The sequence below is a fragment of the Drosophila subobscura genome, chromosome A, assembly GCF_008121235.1.
Source record: "Drosophila subobscura isolate 14011-0131.10 chromosome A, UCBerk_Dsub_1.0, whole genome shotgun sequence".
NCBI classification, from domain to species: Eukaryota; Metazoa; Arthropoda; class Insecta; order Diptera; family Drosophilidae; genus Drosophila; species Drosophila subobscura.
The window spans coordinates 23,580,194-23,595,260 of record NC_048530.1 but is presented as its reverse complement, the minus strand read 5'-3'; the positions used below and the strand labels follow the sequence as shown (position 1 = coordinate 23,595,260).

Here is a 15,067-nt window from a genome sequence, read left to right as displayed (position 1 = left end):
CTTTTAGCAGTCCCGCCCCGAACTGTCGCTTGAATGGACATTGGGTACCCTCCAACAGCTGATGGAAGGAACCCCACTGTGGGGCTTTGACCTTTCAAATGGCTACCAACGGCTAAAGGTGTTCGTGTGGTGCCACAAAAGTCGTTTAAAGAATATTTCAAATTTGATTTGTAATTAAATGAATTGCGGGAGGGAGCGAACTAAAAGAAAATGCTATCAAAAATGGTGCAAAATATATTCCAACAACCTTCAAGCCAACAAATTGTAGATTCAAAGTAAAGTTTGGACTTCAGCCTTTAAATCAAAGTGTTCCCCCAATGAGAGATTTCAGGTATCAGAGCTCCTTCCTCTACTATTTGTAGTACACATTTCTATTTGTTTTTTATTGGTAATTGTAAATCTATTTAAATTATTTTCTATAATGTGCTTCTGGGGGTATTTTTGCTCTGGACTCCTCTCGTTATCCGTGTCTGCGTCTGTGTGTGTGTGTGAGTGCCTATAACTATGTATACATGTATATATATCTGTAACTGTAAGTGTAACTGTAACTGCTTGTGTATGTGTAGGGTAAGGGTAAGGTGGCGGGGCGTGGGGGATGGGGATGGGGACACAATGTACGAAAACTGAAGTACAACTCTTACAACGTAACGTAAATCCAAGAGATTAAGGAAACGAAAAATATTACATGGAAGAAAAAAACACAGTTGATAATCCGAAAATAATTAATTAGTTAATATATGTATAAGTGTGTGTGTGTGTGTACTGTCTAGGCATGTGTGTTGTCATCCTCGACAAAGTCCTTGGCCTGCTCGCGGGTCACACAGTCGATGTGGCTGACCTTGTTGCGGAACCGCACGCCGTAGAACTTGTGCGCATTCTCGAGCAACTCCGGCCGGAACGTGGTCGTTATGAACTGCGCCGTGTCGCTCAGCTCATGGATCATGTCCGCCACCGCCTTTCGATGCATCGCATCCAAGGCCTGTCACAGAAACAAAAGGGAAAACAAATAAGTTGCGGTGCTAGAGGGGAATCTATGGGGGGGCCACTCACCTGATCAATCTCATCGAATAGATAAAACGGAGCTGGATCGCACTTTTGTATGGAGAAAATGAGGGCCAGGGCGACGAGCGACTTCTGGCCACCCGACAACTGGTTCATTTCGCGCATCTCCGCCTCAATGCCGGTGAAGGAGACGCGTATGCCGATGCCCGTGAAGGCATCCGAGTTGGCCACCTCCTTGGCCATCTCCTCGCCCTCGTTGTCCTTGGTCTTCAGTATCAGGTAGCCGGCGCCCATGGGCACCAGCTTCTTGAAGACCTTGGTGAAGTTCTGCGCCACCTGACGGAACGTGAACTGGATGGCCTCGACCTTCTGCATCTCCAGCGACTGGATGAGGCCGTGGATCTTCTGGTCGCCCACGTCCAGCTCCTCCTTGCGGCGGTAGAGCTTCTCCTTTTGCTCGGAGAAGCTGAGGAACTGGTCGAGCGCCTTCTTGTTCACGTGGTTGTACTTCTTCAGATGCTGGTTGGCCTTCTCCAGCTCCTTGAAGATGTTCTTCAGCGAGATGCGGCTGTAGTCGGCGTCCACGAGGGGCAGGGCGCCCAGGCCGGCTATCTTCTCGGTGCACTCGTCGATCTTCTGGTTGAACATGTTCTCCTTGGTGGTCCACTTCTCCAGCTGCTTCGAGTCCTTGTTGATGTTCTCCTCGGCCTCCTTCTCCTTGCGCACGTGCGTCTCCAGCTCCAGCTGGAGCTCCTTCTGCATCTGCACCGCCTCGTTCACGCGCTTCTCGATCTCCTCCAGGTCGGCGTTCACCTTCTTGATGCGCTTCTCCGCCGACACCAGCTCCGTGGTGCAGTTGTTCAGCTTGCGCTTGCGATCCTCCACCGAGATCTCCTGCAGCGCCTGAATCAGCTCGTCCCGGCGCCGGAACAGATTGTTGATCAGCAGATTGTCCAGCTTGTTCTTGCGCACCTCGAACTGCATGCGCTGCGTGAAGGCCTCCTTGTTCTCCTGGTTGAGGCGCCGGATGTCGTCGTTCAGCTGATCGATTTCGCGCTGGTCCTGCGAGGAGAGCGTCGACTGCAGCTCCTGCTTGAGCTCGGCCTCGAGGCTGATCTTGGTGCTGTCCATCGACTCCAGCGAGGCCTTGCACTGCGCCAGCGAGCGCTCCTTGGGCGCCCGATACTGCTCGATGCGCACCAGCTCCTCCTTCATCAGCCGGATCTCGCCCTGCACCTTCTCGAACACGTCCTTCGACTTGCCCTGCTTCGTCTCCGTCTTCTGCATCTCCGACACGATCGAGTTGATGTTGTTCTCCGTGGACTTCAGCTCGTTGCGCAGCTTGCTCAGCTTCTTCTCGAACTCGGCGATCTGCTGCGAGTACTCTGTGCGCTTCTTCTGCATCTCCAGGCGGGAGCGCGACGTGTTGAAGTAGCCGCCGGTGAGGGAGCCCTTCGAGGACACCTGGTCCCCGTCGAGCGTCACACAGTCGAGGCCCGTGCTCTTGGCCAGCTCGGTGGCGCGCTCCAGGTTGCGGCAGATCAGCGTCTTGCCGAAGATATAGCGCAGCGCCTTGTCGTGCTGCTCGTCGTACTTGAGCTTCGATATCATCGGTATGGAGTCCGGGTCGTCCGGGTAGTCGTGGATCTTCACCTGCAGACGGTTGAGGGGCATGAACGTCACCTCGCCGGGCAGCTTCAGCTTGTTCATCTCCTTGAGGATCTGCGTGCCCTCGTACTCCGACTCGACGATGTGATGGAACAGCCGATTGGCGGCGGTCACCTCCACGGCCGTGTAGATGGTCTTGTCGCAGCTGAAGTTCTCTATGACGGGGCCGTAGTAGGCGCGCGCAATCTCCGCCGACTGCCCGCCGCGCTCCACGAAGCTGTCGAGCACCTTGCGCACCGAGTCGCAGCCGTTGAGGATGGGTTTGCCGGCCATGCTGCGCAGTGCCTGGTCGGCGCGCGACAGCTCCTCCTTCTGCGTCTGCAGCTGCTGCGTCATTTGGGTCTCCTTGCGCCACAGCTCGTTGCGCATGGACTGGTGCTGGTCCTTGGTCTTCTTCAGTTCGTAGTACTTCTTGTTGTGCTCGTCGATCTGGAGACGGAGCTGCTCCAGCTCCGAGGAGTGCTCCTCGATCTTCTGGCCCAGGTCCTTCTCGGAGGTGGCGTCCTTGCGCAGATCCTCGACCAGCTTGGAGTGGTGATTGATCTTGTCCTTGGTCTGCTTGCTGATCGACTTGAGCTCGTTGTGGATCCACTTGTCGCGGTCCTCGCGCGACGAGAACTGCGAGCCGCGGCCCTGCTTGGCGTACAGCTCCTTGCGCTTCTGCTCCTTCAGCTGCAGCTCGCGCGAGCAGTCCTCCTCCTTACGCTTCATCGCCTCGTACTTGGGCTTCACATCGTCCAGCTCCTTCTCGCGCTCGGCTATCGTCACCTTGAGGTTCTTGAGCTCCTGGTCGGCCCGCTCCTTGGACTTGTTGTCGCCCTGCACCTCGTCGTTCAGGTCCACGATGGTCAGATCCAGCTTGGTCTTCTCGCGCAGCAGCTGCTGCTGCTCGGTCATCAGGACGGAGCGCTCCTCCTTGGTGCTCTGCACCTTCTTCTTGGCCTCCTTCAGGTTCTTCTGCACATCCTTGATCTTCTCCTGCGCCTTCTGGATCTCGATGTTGTAGGTTTTCTTCTTGTCCGAGGAGGACTTGCGCTGCGTGAGCAGCTCGCTGAGTGCCTTGCGGGTGTCCTTTAGCTCCGTCTCGTAGCGTATGTACTCGAGGGTGCGCCGCGTCTTGTCCCACTTCTGGTACTCCTTCAGCTCCTCCTTCTCCTCCTCGAGCGTCTGCAGGCGGTCCTCGATGGTCTTCAGATACTCCGAGATCTTCTCCAGCTTGCTGTCCGTCTCCCGCAGCAGGTTCAGCGACTCCTCCTTGCGCTCGTCGTACACACGCGTGCCAGCCACCTCGCGCAGCAGCTTCAGGCGATAGGAGTCGGCCGCTGTGGCCATTTGATTGATCTTTCCCTGCTTCACGATGTAGTACGGATTGGAGCTGGAGAAGCCAGCCGACTCCAGCAGATTGACCACCTCATTGCGCGGCACCACCTTCTTGTTGAGGAAATACTGATCCTTCTTGGCCCCAATCACGCGTCGCAAGAAAATCTCCTCCTTGTCAATCTGCACACGAGCACACGAGCACACGAGCACATGGAATAATTGAATATACTAATTGCATGAATGTGGAGACTAGAACAGTGCAGACTTACCGGCACTCGGTTGTCCGTGTTGTCAAAGATGATCTCCACATAGGCGGAGATGACGCGCGCCCCAGTGCCTTCGTGGAGCAGCGACTGCCGCTGCTCGGGCCGCAAATGTGTGAATTCATCGCTTAAAACAAACTGAATGGCTGCGAGCACAAACACAATCACGAGTCAGTAACCAATCCTGTCGTTTTAGCGCCTTTTCGACTCACCATAGAAGAAGTTACTCTTGCCGGAGCCATTGCGTCCGACCACAACGTTGTGACGCTTGTCGAATGGTTCCACCACCGTCTGGTCCTTGTAACTTTTAAAGCCTTGTATAATAATCTGCAATTGGAGGGGAATTCGTTGTAGCCAGTGTGTGGGCGTGTGCGGCACTGTTTACCCACCTGCTTGATGTGCATTTTATTATTGTAGACAACGATTTTTGCACAAAATCGCGCTCTTTTTGTTTACAACAAATACATATATGCCCAGCGCTCGAGTGTGACCGATCAAGTATGCCGTTTGACCCTCACAAATATACCGAAATATACCTTTGTATTTCCAAAAAATATACCGTGAATATACCAATGAAAATCATATTGCTTAATTTTGATCGTCGATTAAATATAAAAAGCTATTTAGGACTTTCAGAACTAAACTTGTAATTTTATCCGATTGATGAAGCAGTTATCTAGAATGTAGGGCTCCACTTGATTGGATTGTATGGAAAAAAAACACAACAAAAATCTACCTTTTATAAGTGGTAACTACTCGGCAACCACAAGCTTGCTTCATACCATCGACTATTGTGAGGAGTATAGACATATTTTGCACCCGATCTCAAATCAATATTAGAGCATAAAATATACATCTTCTCACCATCACTGCTTGCTTTTCAGATATAGTTTTAATTGCTGGTCCCACAGTCTTCAATTGAAGTGCAGTGCATGCGAGCATCATCGTGGAGCTGTATCAGCACCAGCACGAAGCAACCTATCGGCACGATTCCCATCTCCAGCACAGCTGTGTTTCTGAAGGAAAGAGAAAAACTTTGCAATTTTTTGGAAACGAGCTCGCAATGTCGGCGTTTGTGAAGTCTGTGTGCCTGGCACAGAAATTGTGTGCGGCCAATCCCGCCCTGGCCCGCCAGGCGGTGCGCAGCAGTAAGTTTTCCCTGGGCCGAACAACTTGCGACCATCTGCGGGTCCGGTCCGGCATTCTGTTTTCTTTACGTAACTTTTGTTACTTTTCGTTCTCGCTGCACAGTGGCTGGATGGAACAAGGACTACAAGCCAGCACCATTCCCAAAGACAGAGAAGGAGCGCGAGGCGGCCGCCAAGAAGTACTATCTTCTGCCCGAAGAGTACAAGCCCTATGCCGACGACGGCTTGGGCTATGGCGACTACCCGAAGGTTGGCGGTGGCCTCGGAGTGGAGAACAAGGATAGCTACTATCCCTGGGACTATCCCGAGCACAAGCGTAACCTCCACGAGCCCGTAAGTAGCAACAAGCATGGACACAATACCCAATAAACATTTTCCGCATCCCTTGCAGGTCTCGGCGGATCACGACTTGTACAGCGAGGATCGCTACTCGCAGGCCGAGCAGCCGCGCTACAGCACCTCGTACTACGTCTGGTGCTTCGTGGGCGTCATGTCCGGCTGCCTGGCCCTCTACTACTGGCTGGAGGACAAGAAGATGTATCGTCCCGTGGCCGCCAAGCAATACCCGGCTGCTGGCGTCAAGCACTACACCTTCGAGAAGTAACTGCTGCGGGAGGGGACTCAGTTCTGACCCGCTTCATAGGCCATTTATCCAAGCATCTGTAAAATTAAACTGAAGACAAACCCAATCGGCCCAGTCGCTCATCGGTGTAAACATTTATTAGGCGGAAACAAAAATTCAGGAATCGGTGCGGAGCTGCGGCCATCCGAGGACGAGCAGGACCAGCAGGACCAGCAGCCAATGCAAATCGTGGAAACTTAGAGACTAAACCTAAGACTGTGTGTGTGCGTTGGTTTGGGTGCGACTTACGTTTAAGGGAGCAACAAAAAGCGGAAAAAAGCGAAGGGGAAATACTAATGGATGTGCTGGGGATGTGGGCTTGGGCTCACTCCACGACATAGTTGGGATGCACCACGAGCAGTGGGTCATTGTCCACTGGCTCGTCGGCTCCGGGTCGGAAGCTGGCCAGATTCGACGTCTTGAGGGGAAAGATGACCTGGTCGTGGTAGATCAGGCGGTCGATTAGCTTCTCGATGAGGTTCTTGCGCGAGATGAGCTCGTCCTCGGACTCGATTTGGTCGGCGACCTGCTCCAGGTACCAGGTGACCACATCGCTGCGCTTCATGCCCGAGTCGCTGCCCTCGACCTCGCAGCGCGCCTCCTCGCCGCGCATGTGCAGCACCAGCATGGTGGACAGGTTCTTGTAGTCCTCGAACGAGAGGGTGAACTTCTTCTGGACGGCGGCGCCGCCGGCAGTGTCCGTGGAGGCGTCGGCGTCGGTGTTGGCCGCCGCTCCGTTGTTCTCCGCGTCCATGTCATGCTGAATGCCATCGTCCACGTCCAGATCCTCGTCGTCGTCCAGGTGGATGTCGGGCTGCTCCACGCGGATGATGGACTTGTTCAGCAGGCGGAAGGCCTCCTTGACGTGCCGCTCCAGCACCCGGTTCGAGCACTCCAGCTTGGCCATGGCCTCGCTCAGCCGGATCATGGACTCCAGCTGGCGCACGGTGATGCGCCAGGTGCTGCGGCCGGCGGTGCCGGTGTCGCGCTGCCGCAGATGGCCGTAGTTCTCGACCAGCATCTTGCCGGCCTCCTTGCCAATGACCGGCTTGAACTGGCGCGCGAATGTGACGTAGCGCAGCACCTCCTCGCGGCTGTAGGCCCGCTCCACGGACTCCTCGATGTTCGAGTGGAGATCGACAATCTTGCGGGCAATGGCATAGTCCACCACCTCGTTGCACTCGTCCACGAGGATGAAGAACAGGTCGAAGCGCGACATGATGGGCGCCGAGAGCTGAATGTTCTGCTGCAGGCTCTTGGATCGATCGTAGCGGCCGTTGATGGGGTTGGCGGCGGCCAGAATCGAGGTGCGGGCATTCAGCGTGGCCCGGACGCCGGCGCGCGCAATCGAGATGGTCTGCTGCTCCATGGCCTCGTGTATGGCCACCTGATCGCGCAGATCCATCTTGTCGAACTCGTCGATGCAGCAGATGCCGTTGTCGGCCAGCATCAGGGCGCCCGCCTCGATCACGAAGTCGAAGCTCTCCTCGTCGCGCACCACCGCGGCCGTCAGACCCGCCGCAGAGGAGGCCTTGCCCGAGGTGTAGATGGCGCGCGGCGAGAAGTCCGAGACCTGCTTGAGGAACTGCGACTTGGCCGTGCTGGGATCGCCGACAATGCACACGTTGACGTCGCCACGCAGCGAGGTCTTCTCGATGGTGGTCTTGGCCACGCCCCCGAACAGTTGGAGCAGAATGCCGCGCTTCACCTCGTCGTTGCCGTAGATGGAGGGGAAGAGGCAGGTGATGAGGTTCTGGTACAGATTGCGGTCCTTCGACATCTCGTAGATCTTGTGCCACTCGGCGTCCGTCATCTGCTTCTTCATGTCCTCGGCGGTGACCTCGGACATGGGCAGATCGGTGCCGCCGAAGCGCGCCGTTGTGGCCTGGACGCTGCACGCCAGGAAGGCCATGCGGTAGTTGAGTTCGCGCATGCCGAGCGCCTTCAGCCCGGTGACGCCCTCCATGCCCTCGCCGGGCTTGTGGCGGGAGCTGGACTCGGCCTTGGTGCCGGGCATGGCCAGCACACTGACATCGGGCACCACGATGAGGGTGCCGGTGAAGTCGTAGCGATCGCCCGCCTGGACGGTCTCCACCAGCTCGGAGCGGAGAATGATCTCGACGGCGCGCGGTATGCAGCCGCGGGGCAGCTCCGCCTGCGTCTCCTGGATGCGGATCTTCTGGAAGTCGAGGAAGAGGCTCTTCTCCACGTCGAGCATGAAGCGGCGCCGGTTGGCGCACACGGGATTGCGGCAGATGGTGGGATTGGTGAACTTGAACTGCTGCTCCACGTTGCGGATCTCGGTCTGGCAGTCCAGGCACATGAACGTGCCCGACACGAGCTCGGGGTGCACGGGATGGGTGCGCACCACCTGGCCGGAGATGCGGATGAGGGTGCCGATCTTCGAGGTGGTCAGGTCGCGCACCTTGTGGCGCGTCGGCACCTCCGTGAAGGCCACATAGCAGTCCTTGCTCGTCTTGAGGCCAATGCGGTCCTTCACGTAGTTGGACACCGACTGGCAGAGGAACGGGTAGACGTGGTAGTACTCCTCGATGATGGCCGTGGCCAGGTTCTGGTCGTACTTCTCCACATCCTCGAAGCTCACCTCGAGCGTGCAGCGATCGGGCGACTCCAAGTTGGCGGCCGGACGTGTGTACTTGATTTCGCCGTCCTCCTTGAACTCCTCCAGGAAATCTTGGAACAACTTCTGGGTGCGTATGCCCACCTCGTCTTTGACGCGTAGCTGTCCGATTTGTGCATCTGCCACATCCATAATTATACTCCAAACTGAGCTCTTGCCGCTGTGTCAATTGTATATCTAAACTAAATGCAAACGCAAAAGATCTCCGACGCGACGCGATGATCGGCAATGTTTACAGCTGCTGTGAGTTCTTTTGTGCCAATTTTGGCGCCGTTTTCTGACAGCCGCGCTTTGGCATGCCCTGGGGGTGGCAACGCTCTTGCGTGAGCACGAGGCTGCCACAGAGATGGCCAGATCAGACCAAATAGATCAAATCAGCTCAGGTGTACGCTATCGTAGTCATTTTAGGCTTGCAGAGAAAGGACGGAAATTGGAGAAATTGTGATATTCCACAGATGAACTCAATGTGCTTAAATAGAGCGGAGGCAAGTGGTTTAAGTTCGTCGTTTTCCTCGGTATATTTATGGTATATTTTGTAAAAGAGAACATATACTTCGATATACTTCTGCGGGTCAAACGGTCTTCTTTATCGACAAGTCCGCGGTCACACTGCGCGGACGACCAATTTATTGATTCTCTTTGATAAAAAAGTGGGTAAAACTGTGCAGCGCGGGGGAGATCACGTCTTTCGGTCGCATTGGAACGCAGCCCACACCACCTGCCCCAAGTACTTAAACTACATTGCCGACACCTGCCCCCTCCCCGCCTACGACCCCACAATAATTGACACTGTCCGCCAGGGACGATACCGAAAATGGTGGACGCTGCCAGGCAAATGCTCGATGAGCTAATGGGCCGCAATCGGAACCTGCATCCTTCGGAGGCAGGACTCAAGGTGAACTGGGAAGATCCAGAGGTGAGTGTGCGCTGCCAGCAGCCAAAAACTTTCCATGCACTTTTGTGCTGCGGCTGTGCTGTCCCACTGTCCCGCTGCCGGCAACAAAATCATTTCCAGTCATCACCGCACATGTTCATGTGTATATGTGTATGTGTGTGTTGCCTTTACATGTGTTGGTTTTTCTATTGCAGTTTTGTCAGTTCTACAATGTAAAGTTCTGCCCGCACGATCTCTTTATCAACACACGTGCCGACCTCGGCCCCTGCGCCCGCATTCACGACGAGGAGGCCAAGCATCTGTACGAGGAGGCGCGTCCGGCCCGCAAGCGCCAGTACGAGGATGAGTTCCTGCGCTTCTGCAACGTGATGCTGCACGATGTGGACCGCAAGATTCAGAAGGGCAAGCAGCGTCTGCAGCTAATGCAGCGCGATCAGCCGGCGCCATCGCTGCAGGTGAGCAAGCACCAGGACCAGCTGAACACTCTGAATGGGCGCATCAACAAGCTGCTGGCGGAGGCCGAAGAGGCCGGCATCCGCGGTGACGTTGACCAGGCCAAGGACCTGATGACGCTCTGCGATGAGGTCAAGGAGGAGAAGGAGCAGCTGCTGCAGCAGTACGAGGCCAGCCGCAAGGCAAACAGCAAGATGCTCGCCTCGGACCCGAACAGCGCGGACGATCCCATGGCCAGTCCCGGGACAAGCTTCAGCGATGTTCCAGCGATCCACAACAGCACCCCTACACCAGCCACAAACCCAGCCGCCAGTGATTTGGCTGAGGAAGCAGCAGCAGCAGCAGCAGCAGTGACAGGAAAAGCCTCCCCAACCGAAGTGGACGCAGAGGCAACTGGCGGTGGAGCGGCAGCTGGAGCCGATGCGGAGGACAAGCCAGACAATACAGACAACAAATCGCAGTCAAATTGGTCGCACGAGGCCCTGCCCGAGAAGCAGATGAAGGTGTGCGAGATCTGCGGCGCCTTTCTGATCGTTGGCGATGCCCAGCAGCGCATCGAGGACCATCTGATGGGCAAGCAGCATCTGGGCTACTCGAAGGTGCGCAACGCGGTGGCCGAAATCAACGATGAGCGGCAGAAGGAGCGCGATCAGGAGCGTGAGCAGGAACGCGAGCAGGAGGAGCGCAGGCGCCGCGAGGGTCGGGGCCAGCGCTTCAACTCCTACGACAATAGACGGTAACTAGGCTACGGCTTTGACAGCTCTCCGGTGCTAACAATTGTTCTTGTCTCTCATTAGCGAGCCGCGCGAGTATCGGGAGCGCAGTCGCGAGTATGCCCCGAACCGTCAGACCTCAGACAGGCGCCACCGTAAGTGTGCTTCCCCACTCCCTGGGCCTGCCTCTAACTGATGGTTTGATTGCTTTCAGATCACCACAAGTCGCACCACGGCCACTCGTACTCGCGCAGCGGCAGCAACAGCAACAGCAGCAACCGTAGCAGGCACCACAATCACAGCCACTATCGGCAGGATAGCCGCGAGCGGCATGGCCGCAGTCGCAGCCGCAGTCGCTACTAGAGACCAAAACAGAAGCAGAAACAGAAGCAAAAGCAGAACAAAACAAAGAAGAAGCTGCAGCAGAAGCAGAAGCACACCAAAATCCGAGAACTCAGCCGTCACTGCGCGGTCCTTTGTAGCTAAACCCCCGCCCCCCGAATGTACCCAATGCATCCAACGCGCATCCACAACCAGCACGCCCGAGTCCACGTCCCATCGCTGCTGCTGCGGCGAGCACACGAAACACACAAACCGCAAACCGAAACCGAAAGAGAAAGAGAAAGAGAAGAAGCAAACACCACCATCGAGGTACCCCAAAACAATAATTAACAAAAATTTCAAGTAATATGTATCAGAACAGTAAACAAAAAAAAAAAAAGAAAAAAAAGAACAGAGCAGAAACAGAATCAGAAGAGAGTGAGAATGAGCTGAGAGCGTGAGCTGGCAGGCGAGATCAGAGATCCTTGCCAGAGCATGGATCCACCAATGAGGTGAGTCGAACACTTGCTACTCCCGGTACCATCTACCATACCATAACGTACCGTACTGTACCGTACCGTACTGTACCACTTCACACCGTAGCCAATACCACAAGCTCTATATTCTGTTTAAATATATACAAAAACGACTCCTGTGTACGCATACCAGAATAACTTTGTAACTTCTCCACTTTCCACTCTCTCCACACTGTGTGAAAACTGACACTGAAAACTGAACCAAAAAGACAGGACCGCGCAGACGGGGGGACTCGAAAAGAAGACACTTGCTCCCTAGAAACTAGAGCCTTGTGCACACAGCCTTGGGCTCTGATTTCGTTGGGATATAAGAGCTCTCTCTTAACTTGATATCTTTAGATGTGCCTTGAGGCACTTGAGGTGATGCGACAAATTATACGACAAAAACCGAACTGAAATTATATTTGACAGTCTCGATTTCAGACTAGTGATAGGAAAGGGTTGTTCTTATAGAATTGCATAGAAACTGAAAGATACTTACCTAAGCTATCCCCTATAGACTCGTTCGTTGAGTACTAATTTGGAAGTATTGCTGGGAAGGAACTGGGAGGAACATGCCTGAGGACACTTGAGCAATGCATATATTTCGTTGACATTGACTGAGGTTGGTAATGGATGTATTATCTACTCACTAGAATAAACTTAATCATGATTTGAGCCGCAGCATAATTGTCATGAGTTTTGCAAGCTTCAAAGACGTTTCCACTGATTGCTTAGGGCATAGTTGGAGGAAGGCTTTCAGGGCTGACTGAACTGAGTGCTCGGCAGACAGATGAGAACAAGTATAACGAGTGGCCAAAGCCAAGAACAGTAACTGAAACAGGTATTTACCAAGCCATTCCTCGATATCGATATCTCTACTTTGCGCTTAACTAACCCAACAGATGCAGATTCACCCAACAAGCCCACCAAAAGAACCCCAATCCACCCACCACTTCCCCACATCACCCAGCAAACACACGCATACACACACACACACACATATGTACATATAAATATTGAGAAACGCATTTGCATGTCATTTGCCAGAACTGAGTATGGAGCATTGTTTTGGGTCGTCGTTCCGTCCCTCGGAGGTATGTAGTCGTAGTCCCAACGCCCCAAAACCCATTACCCGGGCTCAGGAGACGCACAAACAAAGGCCAAAGCGAGAGCAGCCAAACCAGAACCCACATCCATTTGGAAAGGGTTGTTCGTTGCCGCCGCTGCCTTGTTTGTGCTCTCTCCGTCCCAACGAGTGCATCCATCCAACTAAGTGATCCATGACTAAGAAAAGTATAAGAGAAACAGCAACCAACGAACCAACCAACACCAACGAGGTAATTGCACTAACGAAACACAAATCAAAATCAAAATCAAACCAAATGCAAATCGAATATGAACAAATCTAATGAAAATCAACCAATGAATCAGAGGGAGACAGCAGAGCAGAGCAGACAGTGCTGTGCAGTGCTGTGCAGTGCAGTGCAGAGCGACCGCGCGACAGCGACAGAGACAGAAACAGAGCAGGAGAAAGAAAAGGGCAAAGCCATATCCAGAGTGCCGTTATACATATCTACATATGTGTGTACATATATGTTTGTGCGTGTGTATTGTATGCTCAACTTTCCTACCCACACTCATCCACACAGGTAAATTGTGACTGACCCCCAGAGACCACCCCCCAACTTGATAAACAAAAATTAAAGTGCATAAATAAATACCCAAAATCAAGATACATATATCCAAGTGTGCATCTGCGTGTGTGTGTGTGTGTGTGCGTGATCAGTAAATATCCCACAAATTATGCAGATCTTTCCCCTCCATATCATACCACCCATGCCCGTACTCGTACCTTTAGATGTAAAGCCTTTCAGAGTTTCATCAAATTGTTTTCGATCCGAGACTCACACACACACACACACACACACACAAACACACATGCATTCTATATATAAAACTGATCAAGTCTCCCTTCTACAAGCCTCTCTCTGTCACACCCCAAATTCACACAAAATTTTCTCGCACATTCCAGGAGGGACATTCGGAATGCTCTAGAACTGGAACTGGCTTTGGAATGGATCTGTGGTCAAGAGAGGCAAAAAAAGATAGAGAGAGAAAAAGAGAAAGAGAGAGGAAGAGAGAGAGAGAGAGATGTATAGATAGAAAGAAGAGCCAACCAGGTAACTTCTATGCCACACCTCCCCCCCACACATAAATGTTTCTTCACGACAGACAAGGCCGCGGCATCGCTCCATCCATGAACCTCAACCACGAACCACGCACGCACTCTGCTGCCATCCACGATCCACGATCAACAAACTGTCCACCAAGCCATCTCTGATCCCGGAAGAGAGCGAGAGACACATCGCATAGAACAGTTATTAGAGACAAACGAGGTGAATTTCTATTTCTCTCATCACTAAATATACATATATATATAGCCCTCGACCCTGACCTCCCCCACCACGCATCTTCCACGCTGTCTCCCCAGTCTATGCCCAACGACTGGCCTTCACAGGCGGCACCAGACCAGATCTTCTATGGAGCAAGTCCATAGGCTAAAAGCCCTTTCCCTTTCTGATCTCTGGTGCGCTTGTGAATGCTTGAGCGAGGGAGCGCCTTTCTCCAAACCCAACTGCAACTATTCAACTTTCCCTTTCAATTCAATTGAGTCCCCACCCAGCCCATCAGTTCGTGGCAAAGCGCATCCCCATATTCCCATTCTGTCCCCAAAAAGGAATGATCAAGTTTGAGGACACTTATGTAGAGCCTAACGAATCAATAATTATTTATCTAACCATCGATCGATCGAACGCCCTGTAGTCATGTAAAGATGTTTTTAAGTATGATTTACGTACGCTATGAGTAAGGATACAACATTCTAAATAGTGAGACTCGCAATAATTTTCTAAATAAAGATCAAAACGAATCCCCAAAAACAAGTTGGCAATCTGTTGTTTTATTTTCTGCCGATCTGTCCTCCCATTTTCAGGTTTTAAACGTCATTCTTTTTGTTGTAACAATATCTTTGTTGTATATTTATTTATTTATTTATAAATTTAATGTTAACAATAATAGTCGCATAGTTATACACTTTATTTGCCATTCTTCACTGTATGTATTTGCTTTATATTTAATATCTACAAATTATGTACCGATTAACAGCTGCAGGGGTATGTACAGTACGGCTCAAATCTCTTTAGTTTCACTCTTTGAAACTTCGAATCGGATTATGTCACGCACTGAGCTTTAAGCTAAATGTAAGCTTTAATGTTGCATATTTACAGTCAATTATGATCGTAGGAAAAGCAGTTGGAGTGAGCTTGAGCGTTATCTGGGGATGCACTTAAGTTCCTATAATTCATTCACGGTAACTCGGTATTTCGAATTCCCTATTAAATACAGTTTGTTCTAGAGTAGAATCCATAAATGCATGCAGGAGGAAGCGCTGTCAAGTAGGAAACCCCGTCCGAGCTGTAGATAATTCCACTTGTACATCCCTC

At 52.6% G+C, this 15,067-nt stretch overlaps 4 protein-coding genes across 5 annotated transcripts; 2 read left to right on the top strand and 2 right to left on the bottom strand.

The window, feature by feature from the left end:
- Nucleotides 1-392: 392 nt before the first annotated feature.
- On the bottom strand, nt 393-4,743 carry LOC117894470 (structural maintenance of chromosomes protein 3). Its single transcript, XM_034801575.1, has 5 exons — nt 4,643-4,743; nt 4,466-4,580; nt 4,260-4,399; nt 1,051-4,170; nt 393-979 (listed from the first exon to the last, which is right to left on the bottom strand). Exons 1-5 carry the CDS (start codon nt 4,655-4,657, stop codon nt 767-769), a joined length of 3,603 nt encoding a protein of 1,200 aa, XP_034657466.1. The 5' UTR covers nt 4,658-4,743; the 3' UTR covers nt 393-766.
- Nucleotides 4,744-5,242: 499 nt separating this feature from the next.
- Nucleotides 5,243-6,090, top strand: LOC117902303 (NADH dehydrogenase [ubiquinone] 1 beta subcomplex subunit 8, mitochondrial). The gene is made up of 3 exons (XM_034813624.1): nt 5,243-5,401; nt 5,505-5,734; nt 5,793-6,090. Exons 1-3 carry the CDS (start codon nt 5,317-5,319, stop codon nt 6,003-6,005), a joined length of 528 nt encoding a protein of 175 aa, XP_034669515.1. The 5' UTR covers nt 5,243-5,316; the 3' UTR covers nt 6,006-6,090.
- A 9-nt stretch (nt 6,091-6,099) lies between these two features.
- LOC117902148 (DNA replication licensing factor Mcm6) lies at nt 6,100-8,942 on the bottom strand. Its single transcript, XM_034813320.1, has one exon. The coding sequence runs from the start codon at nt 8,794-8,796 to the stop codon at nt 6,349-6,351; it is 2,448 nt and encodes an 815-aa protein (XP_034669211.1). The 5' UTR covers nt 8,797-8,942; the 3' UTR covers nt 6,100-6,348.
- A 306-nt stretch (nt 8,943-9,248) lies between these two features.
- LOC117902202 (luc7-like protein 3) lies at nt 9,249-14,506 on the top strand. 2 transcript variants are annotated; one of them, XR_004649384.1, is made up of 5 exons: nt 9,249-9,580; nt 9,754-10,748; nt 10,810-10,880; nt 10,940-11,558; nt 13,597-14,506. XR_004649384.1 is itself a non-coding variant. In XM_034813501.1 (4 exons), exons 1-4 carry the CDS (start codon nt 9,479-9,481, stop codon nt 11,086-11,088), a joined length of 1,317 nt encoding a protein of 438 aa, XP_034669392.1. In that variant the 5' UTR covers nt 9,249-9,478; the 3' UTR covers nt 11,089-11,705. The 2 variants fall into 2 exon arrangements, 1 of the variants encoding a protein (XP_034669392.1); XM_034813501.1 differs by lacking the exon at nt 13,597-14,506 and having other exon boundaries at nt 10,940-11,705.
- The last annotated feature ends 561 nt before the right edge of the window (nt 14,507-15,067 follow it).